Source organism: Saimiri boliviensis, chromosome 7, assembly GCF_048565385.1.
Source record: "Saimiri boliviensis isolate mSaiBol1 chromosome 7, mSaiBol1.pri, whole genome shotgun sequence".
Classification (NCBI taxonomy): Eukaryota; Metazoa; Chordata; class Mammalia; order Primates; family Cebidae; genus Saimiri; species Saimiri boliviensis.
In genome coordinates, this window is record NC_133455.1 from 126,083,053 (window position 1) to 126,105,757 (window position 22,705).

The following is a 22,705-nucleotide window of genomic DNA, read 5'->3' on the forward strand; positions in this document are numbered from 1 at the left end:
AAAATCCTTGCACATAATAATTCAGTATTTATTGAAGGAAAATGTTATATACTGTTTCATACCACAAACAAGATTGTTCTGTCCTTGAAGACAAGATCTTTTGTATCTTTGGAGCAGGAAATGTTCTATAAATGCCTGTTGACCTATTAATTTCCTCTTCACTGACAATTAGATACTCTATCAAGATATGTAGGTATCTTCTTCAGGGTGCCTTGCACTTAGCAGAGTCCCAAATATTTTTTTTTTTTTTTTTTTTTTGAGACGGAGTTTCGCTCGTTACCCAGGCTGGAGTGCAATGGCGCGATCTCGGCTCACCACAACCTCCGCCTCCTGGGCTCTGGCAATTCTCCTGCCTCAGCCTCCTGAGTAGCTGGGATTACAGGCACGTGCCACCATGGCCAGCTAATTTTTTGTATTTTTAGTAGAGACGGGGTTTCACTATGTTGACCAGGATGGTCTCGATCTCTTGACCTCGTGATCCACCCGCCTCGGCCTCCCAAAGTGCTGGGATTACAGGCTTGAGCCACCGCGCCCGGCTGAGTCCCAAATATTTTATTTTCTACACTCCAGTATCACCAAATGATGTAAAGTATCACAGCCAATCACACTTCACACCAACCTCTCCATTCTCATGCATAGCTCCTCTCCAGCCACCCTTCTGAAAACTGACTTTCCTAAACATTTCCATTAAGACCTAGGATCATGTTTTCAATATATACCCATCAATCCATTTGTCCAAAACCCACTTGTAATTTAACAGTTACTTTTTATTTTTATTAAAGATGGTGTCTTGCTAAGTTCCTAAGGCCAGCCTCCAACTCCTGGTCTCAAGGGATCCTCCCACCTCAGCTGCACAGTAGCTGGGATAAAAAGTGCACACCAACCGCCATGCCCTGCAACAAGTATTTATTAATCTAACTTCACTTTTACACAGTTTTTGTTTTTTTAAATATAGAGATGGGGGTCTTGCTATGTTGCGCAGGCTAGTCTTGAACTCCTAGCTTCATGCAATCTTCATGCCTTGGCTTCCCAAAGTGTTGAGATTACAGGTGTGAGCCACTGCACCTAGCCCTAAGTTCACTTTTTCTGAGACCGGGTCTCACCCCAGTTGCTCAGGCTGGAATTAAATGGCATGATCTCAGTTCACAGTAAACAGATCACATCAAACTCCTGGGCTCAGGTAATCCTCCCACCTCAGCCTCCTGAGTAGGTGGGACTACAGGGATGCCAAACCACGCCCAGCTAATTATTTTGTATTTTTAGGGGTTTCATCACGTTGCCCAGACTGGTCTCAAATTCCTGGCTCCAAACAATCCTCCCACCTCAGCCTCCCAAAACGCTAGGATTACATGTGGGTATCACTACGTCCAGCTGTAATTTTTAAAAAATTTCTATTAAAAAAGAAAAAAACACATAGATGCCCTAGACTCAACTTAGCTCTACTGATCACAATCTTTAGGGGCTGGACTAGGCTTTTGAAATGTTGAAACACCCAGACAACTCTGATGACCAGTCAGGCTTAGAATCCCCCATCTCTACCACTCACATGGTACTTAATGCTTCATATTCAAATGGAAAAAACACCTCACACTGTTTTGTTTTTCCTATAGTTCCGACTCAAGAGAAAATGCCTAATAAATATTTTTACGAGAATAATGGAGAAGTATAACTCCATTTGTCTTTTTTTCCCCTCAGGTTTTACATTCAAACTCCATTTTTCTATTGTATTTCATTTCAGAGTGGAAGATCTTTAGAAACACTATTAACCTAATTGTTATTAGCTTGCTATAAGCATTATGTCAAAAAGTGATGACATTCTCATCAACTTTTCTTTTTTAAAGGCATTAGGTATAGTTAGACTGTAAAAGGCAAGTGGTGTGAGGCCCAAACCTAAGACCCTAAAACCCAGGATGAGTCAAGACTTCATAGTCTACATGAGTAGAGGCAGCATTAAAGGAAAACAAAATTATGTGGCTATCAAATTCCAAAGAAGCCCCATTTTATTCCAGAGAGCAGACAAAGCCGTTTCCTCATAAGGAAAAGTAGTTTCCCTTCTCCAGGGTAACAGATGAGCTTTTCCCGCAATTCTCAGCTTTCTCTTCTATCGATACTTCCCATGTCGGTTAAGGTGTTTGTAGAGATAGCGGATGCGTTTATTAAGGTTATGCAGGTCATCAGCGAACATTCTATGTCCGACCATTTTCTTCTTTCGGATACAGCGTTGCAATTCATTTCCTTTCCAACCTCGAAGCCATACAGGGCCCCTGATCAGTTCTTTGGGGTGCTTTTCAAAGTTTCCTGTGTAATGTGAGAACACATTAGATCCAATATAAGAGGACCCATCCTACACCAGCTAAGCTTTCAACCCACAGTTACATCTTGCTGAGCAACACCTAGAGACAAGACACATTACAGTAGAGAATCGATAGGACAGACTCTGGAGTCAGACTGCTTGGGGTTAAAATTCTGACACTGACATTTATTAACTTTGAAAAAACTGATTTCTCCGTTCGTTCCTCAGTCTCCTCACTTATGAAGTAAAAATTTTATGAGGGCACTCAGAACAGTGCCAAACACAATGTAAACAGCTACATACGTGTTTGCTCTTACTATTGAGCACAGTATCACTCTCTACACAGGAGGAAAAGATAGTCGTTACAACGTAATTGCCGTTCTGAAATTCTGTACCACGTCAAGGGTCAAGTCTTACCCAGGATCCCGATGTTGTCATACACTCCGAACATGGCCCTCTTCTCGTTCCAACGATCAACCACTTTGGGGGGCGGGAGGGTGAGCCTTATACCGATCAATCTAGGAACATCTGAAGATGGGGAAGGGAGGGAATGAATCTGAGCCGCCTATAATACTACGAAGCGGTTATCGGCGCGTCTACATCAGCCACTTACCGAGAGAGAAGCTTCTGCACGCCAAAGGCACCCAGTCCAACAGGCGCCGACCTGCCCCGCATAAGAGGCTCCCTGCCATTTCTCTAGTCCCCCTTTCAACAGCACACCAAACAAGCCCAAGAATGAGGACCAAATGTGGCCCTCAAGAAGATGACGACAGGAACTGCCCCCGCCGACTTCACAAGTATACCAACGTGAAGGCAGCCATCTTGGGCCTTACCCAGGTAGCTGTGGGCGCAGGACCCATCTAGGCCCCGCCCCCCTGGTTCCGGCCAGAGGGGCATGTACCTTTGAAGGGTCCCGCCTCACTGCTTCCGGTTTGTCCGCCGGAGGTTTTGGAGCGCTGAATTCGCTGAGGTCCGCGACTCGTCGCTAAGATTCCCGAAAACAGAGATTTCAAGAAAATTCACCCTTTCCACTTTCTTTAGCGTCCTTCAACTGTGAAGGATATGAAGGTTGAGAACCTGGAATCCGCTTCCAAAGACCAAGCCCTTTCTCTGTGCCTCACAGCAGTCTTGCGCTGTAGCTGTTTTTATTATCCCCATTTTACTACGGGGAAGGAAATTTGAGGCCCTGAAAGTGACTTGCTGGACGGCACTTAGCGGAGGAGATGGCAAAACCTGGATCAGAGACGATGCCTTTTAACTCCCAGCGTGGACTTGCCTCCTTTCCTGGAGGTGACTGAATGGTTCAGTATTCTAGGGCACTACTGCTGCCCAGCCAGGGACGCGACATCTCTGGCCCGCAGAAATACGGCCTCCCCGCCGACAGGGAAAAGGGGGCCCCGGCGGGCAAGGAGGCATTCGCGGGCGAGTAGGGCGTGGGTGCGGGGGCTGGAGCCGGAGCCTTGGCCCGCCCCCGGGCGGCGCTGTGATTGGCCGGCCGCTCCGGCGACCGTCGCGATTGGCCCTCCTGCAGCCGTTGCAATTTGAACTCGGTATTTGTGGCTTTGCCCGCGCGTTGCCAGACTAAGAGGCGGGCCTTTGCCTCTGCCTGCCGGGGATTGGCCGGTTTCTCCGCCAACTTGAAAACTGCCTCGCTGATTGGTGTGTGTTGTGCACGCGTCTTTTTTCCTGTTCATTTCAGCCCGACTGCTGGAGTCAGAGGATCCGCGGGTGAGATCCCCAGGTAAGATGTGGTGTTGCAGGTCCTAAAAGAGTAGGAAAATCGAGTACATGGCTGTGTGACCCGGTATTGGACGATATACAATAGGCAGGGAGGTCTAGTAGGTGTATCCTTGGGGCGTAATGTGGGAGAAACTGTAAGTGACAGATCCCCAACGGAAGATGTTAAGCAAATCGCTTAACCTTTCTTATTTCAATTCCTGCTCTGTAAACGCAGTTGTATTATCATGCACCCCGTAGGATTGAGGATAGGAAACTTAGATAGATATGATGTATGTAGGTAGCCTAACAGACCTAGCGCAAGATAAATAAACCGTCAGTGTTAACGCTCTTCCCATTCTGGTGCAGGAGGCCCACTAGCCCCTGCTGGGGCACTGTTCTGGCCTCAGATGAGACCAGACCATTCTCTCTACTTAAGAGCTTTGCACATAAAAATGAAAATAATACTAACTTTAAAGAACTATGAAGTGGCACATTAATATGCCACTTCATAGTTCTTTAAACACCTTCCTACTGCTTGGTTCGTTTGGTCATCAGAGCAACTTTGTGAATTAATCAGAGATTAGTCACTCTGTCTTTTACAGATAAGGCCCAGGGGTTTAAGTAACAAGACCAAGTGGCAAAGTGGCTACTAGAATTAGTTTCTAGTCCAGGGTCAATCTCACATCCTGTCAGATAATGTTATTAGCTTGCTGTAAGACTAAAAGCCATTATACATGTTGTGGGTGGAGAAGTAATAGAACCAGATATAAAGACAGGTCTTGAGTATAGATCCTGACATTTTCACTGTTTGGTTTCTAGCCCTGTGAGCCCGTAGGAGAAGATGGCCCCCCAGATATATGAGTTCCATCTGCCATTATCCCCAGAGGAGTTGTTGAAAAGTGGAGGGGTGAATCAGTATGTTGTGCAAGAGGTACTGTCCATCAAACATCTTCCACCACAGCTTAGAGGTAAGACTCCATAGCTGTCACTGTACCTAGCTCTTCCAAACAACTGTCCCACATGGAGTTGCTACATTGTCATTTCTGTTCCACTACACCAAGAAGCTCCATAAGATCAAGAAACATGTTTTTCCTATTTTGGTGTTTTATCATAACATTTCATGGGTTACATGAAGCAAAGAGTATATTCATTAACTGCCTTTTCTGAATTAGTCAAAAACAGTCTTGTTGTACATGATTACTCTTTTTTTTTTTTTTGAGACGGAGAGTTTCGCTCTTGTTACCCAGGCTGGAGTGCAATGGCGCGATCTCGGCTCGCTGCAACCTCTGCCTCCTAGGTTCAGGCAATTCTCCTGCCTCAGCCTCCTGAGTAGCTGGGACTACAGGCACGCGCCACCATGCCCAGCTAATTTTTTGTATTTTTGGTAGAGACGGGGTTTCACCATGTTGACCAGGATGGTCTCGATCTCTTGACCTTGTGATCCACCCGCCTCGGCCTCCCAAAGTGTTGGGATTACAGGCGTGAGCCACCGTGCCTGGCCATGATTATTCTTTGGGGAAAAGTTTTTTCCATCTTTACCCCTTACCATTTGTTAAAATTAAGTCCTGGTGGATTTAAGAGTTATAGGGAGGGGATAGCTTTTTCAGAATGTCTGGGACGTAACCTGACCTGTTTTTGTAATACCTTTTTAGAATCTAGATATCTTCCTTCCAAGATGTGCAGTTGTGTGTAAAAAAAAAAAAAAACCAACTCATAATACATGTGCATGTGTACCACTGTAACACCAATATATATGGATAGTACAGTCGCCTACTGAAACCTATGAATGATGAAAAGCACGTTTTGCATTACCAGAAAGACCTCATGATGTCATTGTACTTGTCGGAAGCAGTTTTGTAGCAGTTAGGTTGCTTTGGAGCTACATAGATTAAAGACTGTGGAACCAGGCTGCCTGGATTTGAATCCTGGTTCTACCACTCTGACCTTGGACAAGTTGTTTAATTCTCTTGGTGCCTTCGTTTCCTCATCTGTAAATATAGAGATTATAACCTATTTCATTTGTTATCACCTACAAGAAGAAGAGATGGTTAATGCAACAGCTTGACAATATGGCCCCACCTTGTCTCTTCTTGGCCTTTCTTTCATGGATGCTAGATGGCAGCTTCTTTTTCTTCCCCCTCTTTTTTTTTTTTTTTTTTTTTTTGAGTCGGGGGTCCGGCTCTGTCACCCAAGCTGTAGTGCAGTGGTGTGATCTCGGCTCACCGCAACCTCTGCCTCCCGGGCTCAAGTGATTCTCCTGCCTCAATCTCCCGGGTTGCTGGGATTATAGGTGCCTGCCACCATGCCCACCTATTTTCTTTTTCTTTCTTTTTTTTTTTTTTTTTGAGACAAGAGTCTCTCACTCTCGCCGGGGCCAGGTTGGAGTGCAGAGGTACAATTTCCGCTCACTGCAACCTCCACCTCCCGGGTTCAAGCAACTCTCCTGCCTCAGCCTCCCCAGTAGCTGGGACTACAGGCCCGCACCACGACGCCCAGCTAATTTTTGTATTTTAGTGGAGTCAGGGTTTTACTATGTTGGCCAGGATGGTCTTGATCTCTTGATCTCATGATCCACCCGCCTCGGCCTCCCAAAGTGCTGGGATTACAGACGTGAGCCACCGCGCCCAGCTAATTTTTGTATTTTTAGTAGAGACAGGGTTTCACCAGGTTGGCCAGGCTGGTCTTGAGCTCCTGACCTCAGGTAATCCACCTACGTCAGCCTGCCAAAGTGCTGGGATTACAGGTGTGAGCCACTGCACCCTATCAACTTTTGTATTTTTAGTAGAGATGAGGTTTCACCATATTGGCCAGGCTGGTCTCAAACTCTTGACCTCGTGATCCACCTGTCTCAGCCTCCCAAAGTGCTGGGATTACAGGCGTGAGCCACCACACCCTATTATATTTTTATGACACCACTGTCCCATATGTGGTCTGTTGTTTAACAAAATGTTACAGGGCACAGGTAAGAGAAATAGAATTACCCAGACTGGCCGGGCGCGGTGGCTCAAGCCTGTAATCCCAGCACTTTGGGAGGCCGAGGCGGGCGGATCACAAGGTCAAGAGATCGAGACCATCCTGGTCAACATGGTGAAACCCCATCTCTACTAAAAATACAAAAAATTAGCTGGACATGGTGGCGCGTGCCTGTAATCCCAGCTACTCAGGAGGCTGAGGCAGGAGAATTGCCTGAACCCAGGAGGCGGAGGTTGCGGCGAGCCAAGATCGCGCCATTGCACTCCAGCCCGGGTAACAAGAGCAAAACTGTCTCAAAAAAAAAAAAAAAAAAGAATTACTGAGACTGGCTAAACTGATCGAGATTATTACCTAGGAGCCTCCTTAAACTTAAGCATATCAACCATTTGGTAAGCAGGGAAGAAGGTAGAGTGTGGAGGTTGGCTGATGGATGGCAAACCAACAGTGTCCACAGATACACTATGTCATGTGGATATATATGTCACCAATTGAACACGCTGCATACTTTGACAAATTATTCTTCAGTTATTATAACGATGCATCATTTTTTTAAACAATCACCTTTTTTTTTTTTTTTTTTTGAGGCGGAGTTTCGCTCTTGTTACCCAGGCTGGAGTGCAATGGCGCAATCTCGGCTCACCGCAACCTCCGCCTCCTGGGTTCAGGCAATTCTCCTGTCTCAGCCTCCTGAGCAGCTGGGATTACAGGCATGTGCCACCATGCCCAGCTCATTTTTTGGATTTTTAGTAGAAACGGGGTTTCACCATGTTGACCAGGATGGTCTCGATCTCTTGACCTTGTGATCCACCCGCCTCGGCCTCCCAAAGTGCTGGGATTACAGGCTTGAGCCACCGCACCCGGCCACAATCACTTTTTTTAAGTTTGGAGTGCATGTACAGGATGTGCAAGTTTCTTACACAGGTAAACATGTGCCATGATGGTTTCCTGCACCTATCAACCCATCACCTGGGTAGTAAGCCCATCGTGTATTAGCTATCTTTTCCCTCCCACCACTCCACCCCCTAACAGGCTCCAGTGGTATTGTTCCCCTCCCTGTGTCCATTTGATCTCATTGTTCAGCTCCCACTTATAAGTAAGAACATGCAGTGTTTGGCTTGCCCTGCTAATTTTTATGTTATTTGCAATAATGAGGTTTTGCCACGTTGCCTAGGCTGGTCTCAAACTCCCAAGCTCAAGCGATTTGCCCACCTTAGCCTCCCAAAGTGCTGAGATTACAGGCATGAGCCACTGCACCCAGCCAAGAGTCCTTTTTTTAAAACAATTGCATTCCTTTGATGATTTTGGTGATGAGAACCCTGAATACAACATCTCCTCTAAATAATATAAGATCAAATCATTTAATTCATCTAACAAGTATTTACTGATCATATGCTGTGTGCCAGGCATTGTTCTAAGCACTGGTAATACAATGGTAAACAGAACAGACAAAATGACAGTTTTTCTTTTAAAGGCTCTCAACAAGTAATAAACAAGTAAATATGTAGTATAACAGGACCCTTATCCAAGGAGATATATTCCAAGACCTTGATTAAATTCCTGAACCTAGCATAGTACCAAACCCTATATATACTATGTTTTTTTCCCTCCACCTGCATACCTATGGTAATGTTTAATTTACAAATTAGATACAATAAGAGATTAACAACAATATTAATAAAATAGAACAATTAGAACTCTGCCAACATCACTCCTCTTGCACTTTGGGGCCATTATTAAGTAAAATAAAGTTTCCTTTTTTTTTTTTGAGACGGAGTTTCACTCTTGTTACCCAGGCTGGAGTGCAATGGCGCGATCTCGGCTCACCGCAACCTCCACCTCCTGGGTTCAGGCAATTCTGCCTCAGCCTCCTGAGTAGCTAGGATTACAGGCACGCGCCACCATGCCCAGCTAATTTTTTGTATTTTTAGTAGAGACGGGGTTTCACCATGTTGACCAGGATGGTCTCGATCTCTTGACCTCGTGATCCACCCACCTCAGCCTCCCAAAGTGCTAGGATTACAGGCTTGAGCCACCACGCCCGGCAATAAAGTTTTCGTAGACGGAAGTCCTGTAGCAGTTGATCTGATAACCAAGGTGGCTTCGAATGAGTGGCAAGGTAGCATATACAGCCTGGGTATGCTGGACAGAGGGAGGACTCACATCCCAGGCAGGAGGCAGCAGGGCAGCACCAAATTGTATGCTACTCAGAATGACGCACAGGTTAAAATTATGAATTGTTTATCTCTGTAATATTTCTTTTTTGTTTTTGAGACAGAGTCTCGTTTTGTCACCCGGGCTGGAGTCCAGTGGCTCAATCTAAGCTCACTGCAACCTCCACCTCCTGGGCTCAAGCAATTCTCCTGCCTCAGCCTCCCAAGTAGCTGGGACTATAGGCGAGTGCCACCGTGCCCTGCTAATTTTTGGGGGTTTTTTGTTTTGTTTGAGGCAATCTTACTCTTGTCACCCAGGCTGGAGTGCAGTGGCATGATATTGGCTCACTGCAACCTCCACCTCCCCCAGGTTCAAGCAATTCTCCTGCCTCAGCCTCCCAAGTGGCTGGGATTACAGGTACCGACTACCACACCCTGCTAATTTTTTGTATTTTTTAGTAGAGATGGGGTTTCACCATGTTGGCTAGGCTGGTCTCGAACTCCTGACCTCAGGTGATCCACCCACCTCGGCCTCCCAAAGTGCTGGGATTATAGGCGTGAGCCACCAGGCCCTGCCAATTTTTTCTATTTTTAGTAGAAATGGGGTTTCACCATGTTGGCCGGGCTGGTCTTGAACTCCTGTCCTCAGGTGATCCACCCACCTCAACTTTCCAAAGTGCTGGGATTATAGGTGTGAGCCACTGTGCCCAGCCTGTTTCTGGAATATTTCATTTAATGTTTTCAGACTTGAGATTGACCACAGGTAATTGAAACCTCAGAAACTGAGAACATGGATTGGTGAGAACTATTGTATGTTAGATGGTTGTAAGAGCCAAAGTGAAAAAGCAGACAGTGTGGCCAGGCACAGTGGCTCACGCCTATAATCCTAGCACTTTGGGAGGCTGAGGCGGGTGGATCATTTGAGCTAAGGAGTTTGAGACCAGCCTGGTCAACATGGTGAAACCCCATCTCCATCAAAATTACAAAAAAGTTAGCTAGGCGTGGTCGTGTATACCTATATTTCCAGCTACTTGGGAGGCTGAGTTGTGAGAATTGCTTGAGCCCAGGAGGTAGAGGCTGCAGTAAGCCATGATCCACCACTGCACTGCAACCTGGGCCACAGAGCTAGACCGTGTTTCAAAATTAAAAAATAAAAAGAAGTGTACTGCAAATCGTGGCTCGTCCCTGTAATCCCAGTCACTTGGGAGGCAGTGGCAGGAGGATTGTTTAAGGCCAGGAGCTCAAGACTAGCCTGGGCAACATAGTCTCTAAAATTAATTATACAAAGCTTAGTAATAAATAATATAGCTGGGCACAGTGGCTCACACCTGTAATCCCAGCACTTTGGGAGGCCAAGGTGAACGGATCACGAGGTCAGGAGTTCAGGACCAGCCTGACCAACATGGTGAAACCCCGTCTCTACTAAAAGTACAGAAATTAGCCGGGCATGGTGACAGTCGCCTGTAATCCCAGCTGCTTGGGAGCTGAGGCGGAAGAATTGTTTGAACCCAGGAGGCGGAATTTGCAGTGAGCTGAGATTGTGCCATTGCATTCCAGCCTGGGCAGAGACTTTGTCTCAAAACAAAACAAAACAAAACAAAAGATTCACTGTCTACTGTGTTGAGCGGAGACTATAGGAGGCTAGAGGAGAAGCAGGGAGACTAGTTTAGTGGCTGTTACAGTAATACCAAGTAGATTGGCCTGGAGGAATAGCAGGGGAAGTGGTGATAAAATGTTGCATTTAGGATGTATTTTGAAAGTAGAGGTTACAGGAATACGGATGGATGGGATTGGATTTGTAGGGTTGGAAAGGAATCTGAAATGAGATGATTACAAGGCTTTTAATTTTTTTGAGACAGCCTTGTTCTGTTGGCTCTGTCACCAGGGCTGGAGAGCAGTGGCATGATCTTGGCTCACTGTAATCTCTGCCTCGTAGGTTCAAGCAATTTTCATGCCTCAGCCACCTATCTAGGATTATAGGTGTGCACTACCACACCCAGCTAATGTTGTCCAGGCTGGTCTTGAACTTTCGGCCTCACGTGATCTGCCCGCCTCGGCCTCCCAAAATGCTGGGATTACAGGCGTGAGCCACCATGCCCAGCCTTACAAGGCTTTTTGACTTGAGCAACTAGAAGAATGAAGTTACCATTTACTGAGATGGGGTAGAATATGGGAAGAACAGGTTTAGATTACTTAATGTGCATGTGGAGTTCAAGAGAGAGGTGTCAGCTAAAGATACACATATTAGGATTTAGCACTCAGCATGTAGACAACATTTAAAGCCATGAGATTGGAGTGAGTTTAGATGGAGAAGAGAAGCAGTTTGAACACCAAGACCTGAGACAGTCCAGCATTTAGAGGTTAGGAAGATGGCGAAGAACCAGTAGAAGAAATTAAGCAGTCATTGGGGCACAAAGTGAATGAAGGAGCTAAATGGAAGCCAAATAAATAGAGCATTTCAAAAACAGGGGAGAGGTCAACTGCAGATTAACTATTGGATTTATTGATGTCATAGTCACTGGTAACCTTGACAAAGCTATTTCATAGGATGCTGGGGGCAAAAGCCTGCTTGGAATAGGTTTTTAAGAAAATGGAATGAGAGAAATTAGAGATGATGAATTTACATAACGTATTTGTTTTAATATGGGCAGCATTACGTATGTATGTTGAGTAGAGTGATCAGAGAGAGAAAAGCCAATGATGCAGAGGAAGAGGGTGCAGTACCTTTAGTAAGTAAGAGAGTATTTGCTTTGGTACACAGGGAGGAAATGGCTTTACAGGACATGGACAGTTTAGCCACAGTAGCAAAAAAAAAGAAAAAAGGCAGAGTATATGGGCACAGATGCAACTAGTGCAGGTAAATATAGAGCTTGGGGCAGTCGAAAGTTCTGTCTGCTTCTGTTTCCTCAATAAGAAGGGAAGGCCTTTAACAGAGTGAGTTTGGGAGGAAGATCATGGTGTTATGAGCAGAGGATAGGTGTGAAATAATTGCCTAGAAGAAAGTGAGCAGACTTGGGCGTATGAAGGCCTACTTCGGATTAGTAGTCATGAGTTTAACGTAAGAGTAGTTGGCATGTTTGTGTGTTTTTCTCAGGCCATTTTTATTGTGTGGTTGCATGAATGGAGTAACCAGAAAGTTGATTGAACCTAGATTTGCCAGGGAAGTGTGTGTTGTTGTTGTTAATTAGTGGAATAAGAAGTATCACAATATCTAACAATAGGGGAATAGTAACTTAATTAAGATAGATACAAGGCCGACTGTGGTGGGACTTCCTGTAGTCCCAGCTACTCTGAAGGCCGGGGCAGGAAGATCACGTGAACGCAGAAGTTTGAGGCTGGCAGGCTATGATCCTGCCACCGCACTTCGGCCTGGGCAACACAGTGAAACCCTGTGTCAAAAACAAAATTGTTTACCAAGGTTTCTTTTTTTTTTTTTTTTTTGAGACGGAGTTTCGCTCTTGTTACCCAGGCTGGAGTGCAATGGCGCGATCTCGGCTCACCGCAACCTCCGCCTCCTGGGCTCAGGCAATTCTCCTGCCTCAGCCTCCTAAGTAGCTGGGATTACAGGCATGCACCACCACGCCCAGCTAGTTTTTTTGTATTTTTAGTAGAGACGGGGTTTCACCATGTTGACCATGATGGTCTCGATCTTTCGACCTCGTGATCCACCCGCCTCGGCCTCCCAAAGTGCTGGGATTACAGGCTTGAGCCACCGCGCCCGGCCTACCAAGGTTTCTAATACACTTTTTGTAATGCTAAATTTTAAAAAGCAGAACAGAGAAGTGAATATGTGATATGAACTCAACAATGGAAATACGATGTATAGAAAATGGACTGAGAAAAATTGTGCTGTTATAACTGAAAGCCTGAGACTGGATATTTAAAATTAACAGAAATTTACTGGCTCACAGTTTTTTCTGGAGGCTGGGAAGTCCCAAATCAACTCACCAGTAACTGGCAAGGGCCTTCTTGCTGCATTGTTGCAAGGCAGAATGTGGAAAGGCACAAGTGAACCTGCTCCCTAGAGCCCTTTTTATAATGGTATTAACATATTCATGAGGGTGGAACCCTCATAATTTAAACACCTCCCGTTAGACCTCACCTTCCAACTCTGTCATGTTGGGGATTATGTTTCCAACATACGAATTATGGGGACACATTCAAACCATGTAACGTGCTAAGTATTGTTCTGACTGGTTTGCATGGATTGTCTCATTCGGTTTTGACATTCATACCTACCATTGACCCTTAAACAACGTGGGGGTTAGGGACGACAACCCCTGTGTAGTAAAAAATCTGCATATATAACTTTTGACTCCCCCAGAACTTAACTACTTAAGGAGACCTAGCAACTGAGTGCGTTGTGGGATCCTGAAGCAGAAAAAGGATATAAATGGATAAACTCCTTTTCTTTTTTAAGATCCTGAGTTTGTGTTAACTCCTAACTACTCTAAGTTGGACAAGTCATACAGCCACTCTTAAGATGTAAATAGGTATAATACTGTCTCCTTCAGCTCAGGTGTGGCGAAGCTCAAACAAGGCTCTAATTGTAACACAAATACATCATCATCATTATAGGTTACACTGAAGTGAACTGTTTGTCTCTTTTTTTGCGTGATTCTACCAGTAAAAGCAACAGAGTTTTCTGCCATGGGTAGAATTTACTAAAAAGTCCTCTCTCTCTTTGAAATTTATTAATTTTTTCATCTTCATAGCATTTCAAGCTGCCTTCCGAGCTCAGGGGCCCCTGGCTATGCTGGAGCACTTTGATACTATCTACAGCATTTTACAGTAAGTGAAACACCCAGATGGTACTTTGAAAAGAACTGGTGGCTGTTTGTCCTAATTGTGCATGTTAGTCCTGAAACTTCCTAAGTGCTTTTGGGTATTGATATCTCTGCTGATGAGCATGTGTGCAGCTTGCCACATATTTATTCAGTTGAACAATTTCACGTGTGTTTTTAAGCATTAGATTCCACAGGTTAGATGTGATCTGTTAGAAAGGGCTCTGCAGTCTCCTTCCTATCTCACCCCCACACTTTCTTTCCCTCATAGTCACTTTCGAAGTATAGATCCTGGCCTCAAAGAAGATACTCTGGAATTCCTGATAAAAGGTGTTTGTGGGTCAGCGGGTAGGGGATGGAAGGTGTTTGTTGTCATTTGTTTGTTTATTATTTCCTACATTTTATCAGCCACATGATGATATCAAGGCTGTTGTGATTCAGTTGGTTTGGCTAAGCCCAGGGACGTTTGGCCTGTTAAAGGTCTGTAATCTTGGTGGGCGATACAGAGTTATGTGTGTTCACTGTAAGGGCAGACCAACAAGAACTTTTTCCTACTTTTGAGCTACCTCTTTTTAATAGGGGTGATTCTTCCAGTTGCTGGAGAGAAATTGCGGTAACTGGAGGAAGAGAGTAGGAACAGGGCGTGTTCAGGGTTTCATGGCCAAGGGTCCCAAAGGACTTAGCTTGTATTATGACCGCTGAGAGATGAAACACAGATCTTTGGTAATCTGATGGCTGCGAGTGCTGGTGTTTTGAAGTTGGGCTATATGAAAGAATTAAGTGAAACTGACTCCAAAATTCTGCCCCTCATAGTGGTATCCCGCCACTCCCAGGAGCTTCCAGCTATCCTGGATGATACAACCTTGAGTGTATCAGATCGAAATGCTCATCTAAATGCCCTCAAAATGAACTGCTATGCTCTGATACGACTCTTGGAATCCTTTGAGACCATGACCAGCCGGACAAACCTCATGGACCTGGACCTTGGGGGGAAGGTAAATTTGGAGTTTGGGGCTCACTTGATATGGGGTCTGGGGAGATAGGGGAACGGATGGGAAACGGGGGAATCCAATGATCCTGTGAATCCTTCCTGTCCTCACTGAGAGTTCAGGAGGAAGAACCCAGAAGTATCACACATTTTCTTCCTAGACAGATAGCACTGTGGAACGTGTAATACTTCTTCCATATTACCTTCTATCCTGTCTTGATACTGGATTATTTGGGCACTCAGACTGGCAGATGTTGACCCTCTTCGTTCGCTTATTTTTTCCTCAATGTATACATGATCCTTTTTAGGGTAAGAAAGCTCGGACCAAGGCAGCCCATGGCTTTGACTGGGAAGAAGAGAGGCAACCAATTCTTCAGCTTTTAACACAGCTACTTCAGCTGGACATCCGTCACCTGTGGAACCACTCAATAATTGAAGAAGAATTTGTCAGGTGGGTAGCGAGGATGGCTACAGATAATACTGAGCTGTGAGAGTGAGGCTCTATTGCTAGATATGCCCTTTTTTTTTTTTTTTTTTTTTTTGAGATGAAGTTTCGCTCTTGTCACCCAGGCTGGCGTGCAATGGCACGATCTCAGCTCACCGCAACCTCCACCTCCTGGGTTCAAGTGATTTTCCTGCCTCAGCTTCCCGAGTAGCTGGGATGACAGGCGCCTGTCACCACACCCAGCTAATTTTCATATTTTTAGTAGAGATGAGTTTCTCCATGTTGGCCAAGCTGGTCTGGAACTCCTGACCTCAGGTGATCCACCTGCCTCAGCCTCCCAAAGTGCTGGGATTGCAGGCCTGAGCCCCGGCGCCCGGCTGATCTGCCTTTAATGCTTCATTTCATCCCTTAGTCCTTCTTTTTTCCACACAGAGTCTCTGCGGCCCAGGCTGGAGTGCAGTGGTGTGATCTCAGCTCACTGCAGCCTTAGCCTCCCGAGTAGCTGGGACTACAGGTGCCTGCCGCCATGTCCTTACTTGGTTAGTTCTTTTCTCTTTTTTTCGAGATGGAGGCTCACTCTACCGCCCAGGCTGGAGTGCAGTGACATGATCTCAGCTCGCTGCAACCTCCACCGCCCAGGTTCAAGCAATTATCCTATCTTAGCCTCCCAAGTAACTGGGAATACAGGCACGCGCCACCACACCTGGCTAATTTTCTGTATTTTTAGTAGAGACAGGGTTTCACCATGTTGATCAGGCTGGTCTTGAACTCCTGACCTTTTGATCCGCCTACCTCTGCCTCCCAAAGTGCTGGGATTATATCACCCCTCAGTTCTATATGTAATAAAAGTATCACCATAACATGGAGTTGCTAAGAATTGGATAATGAAATGTTAGAAAGTCATATGAATTCCTTTTATCTCTAAATGTCAATTTATTTATTCCTAAAACAGTATTTACTGAGAATCTCCTAGTTGTGCAGCTGGCACCATTATAGGCACTGGAAACAAAAGTTTCTGCCCTCTTAGATTCTGTACTATAGAGTCTATTTTTAAAATAAGTAAAATAAGTTTGATGGAAGAAGGTTGTGATTTTTAAATCAGCTACTCTATCTAGGCCAGACGCTGTAGCTCACACCTATAATCCCAGCACTTTGGGAGGCCAAGGAAGGTGGGTCACCTGAGATCAGGAGTCAAGACCATCCTGGCCAACATGATGAAACCCTATTTCTACTTTAAAACACACACACAGCTTAGCTGGGTGTCATGGCGAGTGCCTGTAATCCCAGCTACTTGAGGCTGAGGCAGGAGAATCACTTAAACCCAGGAGGTGGAGGTTGCAGTGAGCTGAGATCACAGCATTGCACTCCAGCCTTGACAACAAGAGCAAAATCCTGTCTCAAAAAAAAAAAAAAAAAAACTCAGATCAATCAATCAGCTACTCTAATAAGACTTCTTTGAGATGGTGACATTTGAGCAAAGACCCAGAGGAGGTGAATGAGGCCTGTGAGAATATGTGGAGGAATAGCAAGGACAAGGAAAAGGAACAGCAAATGTGAAGACCTTGAGGAGGGAGTGTGTCCAGCATGTACTAGCAATAGCAAGGATGCCAGAGAGCTGACAGCTGAGAACGGGGAAGAGGGCTAGGCTGTGAGGCCATGGGAGCAGTGGGGAGCCAGACCGCAGGTTCTTGTGGGCCGTCAAGGTGTCTTTGGCATTTCCTCAGAGTGAGATGGAGCCCTGGGATTTCCAAGCAGGGCAGTGAGGTGACCTGACTTGTACTTTTTTTTTTTTTTTTTTGAGACGGAGTTTCGCTCTTGTCACCCAGGCTGGAGTGCAATGGCGCGATCTCGGCTCACTGCAACCTCCGCCTCCTGGGTTCAGGCAATTCTCCTGTCTCAGCCTCCTGAGTAGCTGGGATTACAGGCACGCACCACCATGCCCAGCTAATTTTTTGTATTTTTAGTAGAGACGGGGTTTCACCTTGTTGACCAGGATGGTCTCGATCTCTCGACCTCATGATCCACCCGCCTCAGCCTCCCAAAGTGCTGGGATTACAGGCTTGAGCCACCGCGCCCGCCTGGCCTGACTTGTACTTTAACAGGGCCATCCTAGCTGTTATATTGAAATAAACTATGGAGGGAAAGGGGAAGCCAGAGACCTGTTAAGAGGCTTTTCCAGTAACTCAAGCAAGAGATGATGGTCTCTTAGACCAAGGCATGGCAGTGGAAATGGGGAGAAGTAATTGGGTTCTATACTTTTTCCTTAAGGTGGAGCTTACAGAATTTGCTAACAGACTAGGTGTGAGGTGTGAGGGAGAGTCCAATGAAGGATGACTCTCCCGGGTTTTGGCCTGAGCATTTGGAAGACTAAAGTTACTGGTAACTGAGATAAGGAGAAGGCTGTGAATAGGTGTATGGGGAGGAAGATCAGAAGTTCTGTTTTGGACACACAAAGTTTGAGGTGTTTATTAGACAGCCACATAAAGTTGTCAGATTCGGCTGTTGAATATATAGATCTGCACTTCAGGAGAGAGGTCTGAGCTAGGGATAACACATTTGGGAATATAATAGTATTCAAAGCTGTGAGACTGAATGAAATCAGTAAGTGTAGCCAAAAGAGAGTAGAAATCCAAGAACTGGTACCCTAGGCCACTCCAGCATTAATTAAGAGTGAGGAAGCTGGGTGCACGGCTCTCACGCCTATAATCCTAGCACTTTGGGAGGCTGAGGCAGGACGATCGCTTGAGCCAGGAGTTTGAGATCAGCCTGGGCAACGTAGTGAAATTGTGTCTCTACAAAAAATAGGAAAATTAGCTGGGCATGGTGGAGGCTGAGGTGGGAGCATCACCTGAGCTACAAGGAGGTCAAGGATGCAGTGAGCTGTGATCGTGCCACTGCACTCTAGCCTGGGCAACAGAAGCAGACACTGTCTCAAAAAAAAAAAGAGTGTGAGGAACTAGCCAAAGAGACTGAGAAAGGAGTCTTGTTCTTGTGTCCTGGAAGCCAGATGAAGCATTTATTTCAAGAAGAAAGAGTAACTGTATCACATGCAGCTGTGAAAGATCAATTGAGATGAGGATTGAATCAGTTGTTATATTTAGGAATGAGAAGTCACTGGTGACTTTGTTGTACTTTTATCATATATCCAGATTCTTTCTCAGCATTACAACTGATTGCAAGTTGGTAATCTTGAAGGAAGGAGTACCTCAGTGGGGTCAGCAAAGCAAAGCAAAGCAACCTGGTATAGAAGGTCATAGCTAGAATAAAGAAAACTAGAAGACGCTGAGTTTGGGAGCAGTGGGAATGGAATGAGTGAGGCAGGGCAGGCCGCCAATATAAGTGGATCCAGACAGCTGTTTTCATCATCTCAAACTCTTCCTTTCGCAGTTTGGTTACTGGCTGTTGCTACCGCCTTCTGGAGAATCCCACTATTAGTCACCAGAAGAACCGCCCCACTCGGGAAGCCATAACACACCTGCTTGGTGTAGCCCTGACCCGTTACAACCATATGCTCAGTAAGTTACCTATCACTTTGCCCTGCCTTTTTTCATTTTGCCCATAATTTCTCATGTTTAGTGCTTCCACAGGTGCCACGGTGAAGATCATCCAGATGCTGCAGCACTTTGAACACCTGGCATCTGTACTGGTCACAGCTGTGAGTCTATGGGCAACTCACTATGGAATGAAGAGCATAGTGGGAGAGATTGTAAGGTGACTCTTCCATCTCAAAGTTTCTCATGCTCATTTTCTTCGGGGAGGGAATAAAGAAAGATTGGAAATATATTGTCTGTGCAACAGTAGCTTCCTTCAGATGTTAGATACCTGTCTTACCTTCCCTTACTGGGAACTGAATAATTGAGCTATGTTGCTGTGGCTGTTTTCTTCTCTGTGTAGAGAGATTGGACAAAAGTGTCCCCAAGAGTTGAGTCGAGATCCTGCAGGGACAAAGGGCTTTGCAGCATTCCTGACAGAATTAGCAGAACGTGTCCCAGCTATCCTGATGTCTAACATGTGCATTTTGCTAGATCACCTGGAAGGAGAGGTAGGTGGTCCCCTAGGGATCTCTAAGCTTCTTCCGGGGATTTGAAGTCCAGTGTTGAAAGGCTGTTTCTTAACAGAACAAGAAAGTAGCTTTGACAAGTTGTCTAGATTTATCATTGTGACATTCCTTTCTGTAGAGAAGCAGGTCAAGTTTGTTGAATAAGGTGCTCTTTATTCTATTAATCTAATCTTTGAATTCACATTGCTTTTATCCAGTTCTGGTAGGAGAGATGACATTTCTGCAGCTTAAGTCTAGTTAAGAGCAACTCAGCTTTGGTTTATTTATTGGAGGCAGAGTCTGGCTCTGTCGCCCATGCTGGAGTACAGTGGTGCAATTATAGCTCATTGCAGCCTCGATTCCTGGCCTCAAGCAGTCCTCCCACCTTACCTTCCAAGTAGCTGGGACTTCAGCCACATACTACCATGCCTAACTCATTTTTTTATTTTTTTGTAGAGATGGAATCTTGCCATATTGCCCAGGCTAGTCTCAAACTCCTGGTCTCAAGCAACCCTCCTGCCTCAGCCTCCCAAAGTGCTGGAATTACTGGCACTGCCATGCCTAGCCTTGAGCTTTGATTGAGTCCTGTCTATTTCTCAGGATAAAGCATCTTCCCACCAACTGGCAAATCAACCCATGTCATCTCTCTCAATTCTCTCTCATCCCTGAATGCTAACTGGATGATTCCAAAACTGATGTTAGGTACTCCTAGGTGAATGTCAAGGACCAAGACTGTCCACATATTCATCTAATTTACTTTTTGTGCAGGACCCTATTTTCTGGTTCTTGGCCTGGCAAAACGTTAATCCTGCTTCTCCATCAGATTATGTATTGGACTTCCTGGCACCCTAAGGCTGATTTCCATGTTTCTGCCTCATTTTCTGTCAGTAAAGCATTGGAAGGAGAGTGGGAGGAAACGGAGGGGATATTTATTAGTAAGAATCAAAGGCTTTGAGGCCGGGTTTGGTGGCTCACGCCTGTAATCCTAACACTTAAGGGAGGCTGAGGTGGGTGGATCGCTTGAGGTCAGGAGTTCAAGACTAGCCTGGCCAACATAGTGAAACCTGGTCTCTACTAAAAATATTTTTAAAATTAGCTGGGCATGGTTGCACATGCCTATAACCCTAGCTAGCAGGAGGGTGAAGTGGGAGGATTGCTTCAACCCGGGAAATGGAGGTTACAATGAGCCAAGATAATACCACTGCACTCCAGCCTGGGTGACAAAGCAAGACTCCATCTCAAAAAACAAAACAGCCAGGAGCAGTGGCTCACGCCTGTAATCCCAGTCCTTTGGGAGGCCAAGGCAGGCAGATTATGAGGTCAGGAGTTCGAAACCAGCCCGGCCAACATGGTGAAACCGTGTCTCTACTAAAAATACAAAAATTAGCAGGCGCCCGTAGTCCCAGCTATTCATGAGGCTAAGGCAGAAGAATCGCTTAAACCTAGGAGGCAGAGGTTGCAGTGAGCCAAAATCGCACCACTGTGCTCCAGCTTGGGCAACAGAGTAAGACCATCACAAAAAAAAAAAAAAAAAGAACAACAAAGGCTGTGAGATCAGCTGAAGGGTAGTCATAAATGCTTTTCAAGTATGTGTTGGTGAGTGGATGTGATTACTACTGCCATGCTTTCCTGTGTGAGTCCTATGAGAAAAAACTGTTTTTGGCACCTGTTTGTTCCAGCATTCTCTGAGCAAGAACTCCTCTTTGGGATTCGGCTTTTTTCTGTGACCTCAGGATTGAATACCTAGGCAGTTAATCGGAAAAGCTGCGGCCAAACACAAGCAAGCTTTGCCTCAACTAAAGGCCTTATCCCCTCTATGCACCTCTCTCTTAGAATTACATGATGCGTAATGCTGTGCTGGCAGCCATGGCAGAGATGGTACTGCAGGTTCTGAATGGCGATCAGCTGGAGGAAGCAGCCCGAGACACCAGAGACCAGTTCCTGGATACTTTACAAGCCCACGGCCATGATGTCAACTCCTTTGTGCGGAGCCGTGTTTTGCAGCTCTTCACCCGAATTGTCCAGCAGAAGGTAAGCAGCCACATAGGTAAGCAGCCTTCTATGTGGCAAAGACATCTGGTAGGCCTCTATATACCAGCGTAAAGAAGAATCCAGTGTTGAAGGTAAATATCTGCCCAAAGAAGTCTAGAATTCACTTTTTTATTATCAGTAATAAAGCCCTCATCTACCAAGGACAAGGATACCTGGCTCCCTTTAAGGACTCCAAAGTGTCTTGTCACTACAAGCAGTACTCCTAATTTATATTCTGTAGAAAGGTTTTTTAGAGTGAGTGAGTAGCTCAGTTTGGAGTACGCTTCAACTCATCTTGAACAAAATGGATGATGTGGGACTTGAGCAGGTTCTTCCCTTCCCCCTCTACACAGGCTCTCCCCCTGACACGTTTCCAGGCAGTGGTGGCTTTAGCTGTGGGACGTCTGGCAGACAAGTCAGTGCTAGTCTGTAAAAATGCCATCCAGCTGCTGGCCAGTTTTCTAGCCAATAATCCTTTTTCCTGCAAGGTAAGTAGACTTGGTCCACCAAAAGAGAAGGAATTAAATGGAAACAGGGATGAAATTATGTAATTTACTGACCCTGCTATTCATTTTGCCTGATAGCTTAGTGATACTGACCTTGCTGGACCACTGCAGAAGGAGACCCAGAAATTGCAGGAGATGAGGGCCCAGAGGCGAACTGCAGCTGCTTGTAAGTAGTTACTGCCTTGGAGTCCGAACCCCAGACAGGCTTCTCCTTGCAGTCAGAAACCCCCGTGAAAGAGACTAAGCGAGACTGTCATTCAGCTGCAGTGCTGGACCCAGAGGAGGAGTGGGAAGCCATGCTGCCAGAGTTGAAGTCTACCCTGCAGCAGCTTCTCCAGCTTCCCCAGGGAGAGGAGGAGATTCCTGAGCAAATTGCCAATACAGAGACCACTGAAGAGGTGAAAGGACGCATCTATCAACTGCTTGCCAAGGCTAGTTACAAGTAGGCAAAACAGTGGGATATTCGTCATGATCTGTTTATGCTTAGAGTTAACTTTTGAGAAACTAACCTAATGTTTCTTTGAAATGAACTGCACTCAGATATGCTGCCACCAGATGATGGTAGATGTTTCCATGTAGATAGGCATAGTCCACAATTAAGCATGTGTTTCTACTTTATAAATGTTTCAAGAAACTACTGAAACAATTAAATGTTAACAGTATTATCAAACCTTAGTCCTCCTTCAACTGAAGAAGAGAGCCTATAAGTTTGTAAGTTCTAATTGTATGATCTTGAATAAGTTGCTTGAATTTTTGGGCCTTTTTCATTATCTGTAA

The 22,705-nt window shown here is 45.5% G+C and overlaps 2 protein-coding genes and 1 non-coding gene across 4 annotated transcripts in view; 2 read left to right on the plus strand and 1 right to left on the minus strand.

The window, feature by feature from the left end:
* Window positions 1-1,966: 1,966 nt before the first annotated feature.
* Window positions 1,967-3,154, minus strand: MRPL51 (mitochondrial ribosomal protein L51). Its single transcript, XM_003942164.3, has 3 exons — window positions 2,907-3,154; window positions 2,711-2,821; window positions 1,967-2,298 (listed from the first exon to the last, which is right to left on the minus strand). Exons 1-3 carry the CDS (start codon window positions 2,983-2,985, stop codon window positions 2,102-2,104), a joined length of 387 nt encoding a protein of 128 aa, XP_003942213.1. The 5' UTR covers window positions 2,986-3,154; the 3' UTR covers window positions 1,967-2,101.
* A 49-nt stretch (window positions 3,155-3,203) lies between these two features.
* The window catches only part of NCAPD2 (non-SMC condensin I complex subunit D2), a 34,854-nt gene continuing 15,352 nt past the window's right edge, over window positions 3,204-22,705 (plus strand). The window contains exons 1-13 of one of the 2 annotated variants that reach the window (XM_003942160.4): window positions 3,204-4,034; window positions 4,832-4,980; window positions 13,851-13,926; window positions 14,191-14,249; window positions 14,733-14,914; window positions 15,216-15,358; window positions 18,740-18,867; window positions 18,940-19,063; window positions 19,247-19,394; window positions 21,225-21,422; window positions 21,776-21,910; window positions 22,007-22,094; window positions 22,190-22,370. In XM_003942160.4, coding sequence (XP_003942209.2) covers window positions 4,854-4,980; window positions 13,851-13,926; window positions 14,191-14,249; window positions 14,733-14,914; window positions 15,216-15,358; window positions 18,740-18,867; window positions 18,940-19,063; window positions 19,247-19,394; window positions 21,225-21,422; window positions 21,776-21,910; window positions 22,007-22,094; window positions 22,190-22,370 — 1,589 coding nt within the window. In that variant the 5' untranslated portion in view covers window positions 3,204-4,034; window positions 4,832-4,853. Of the gene's footprint in view, window positions 4,035-4,831; window positions 4,981-13,850; window positions 13,927-14,190; window positions 14,250-14,732; window positions 14,915-15,215; window positions 15,359-18,739; window positions 18,868-18,928; window positions 19,064-19,246; window positions 19,395-21,224; window positions 21,423-21,775; window positions 21,911-22,006; window positions 22,095-22,189; window positions 22,371-22,705 lie in introns of those variants that run through there. The other variant, XM_074403425.1, reaches the window with a different exon arrangement.
* LOC120360823 (small nucleolar RNA U85) lies at window positions 14,327-14,656 on the plus strand. Its single transcript, XR_005577240.1, has one exon. It is a non-coding gene; the product is annotated as a small nucleolar RNA U85 (small nucleolar RNA).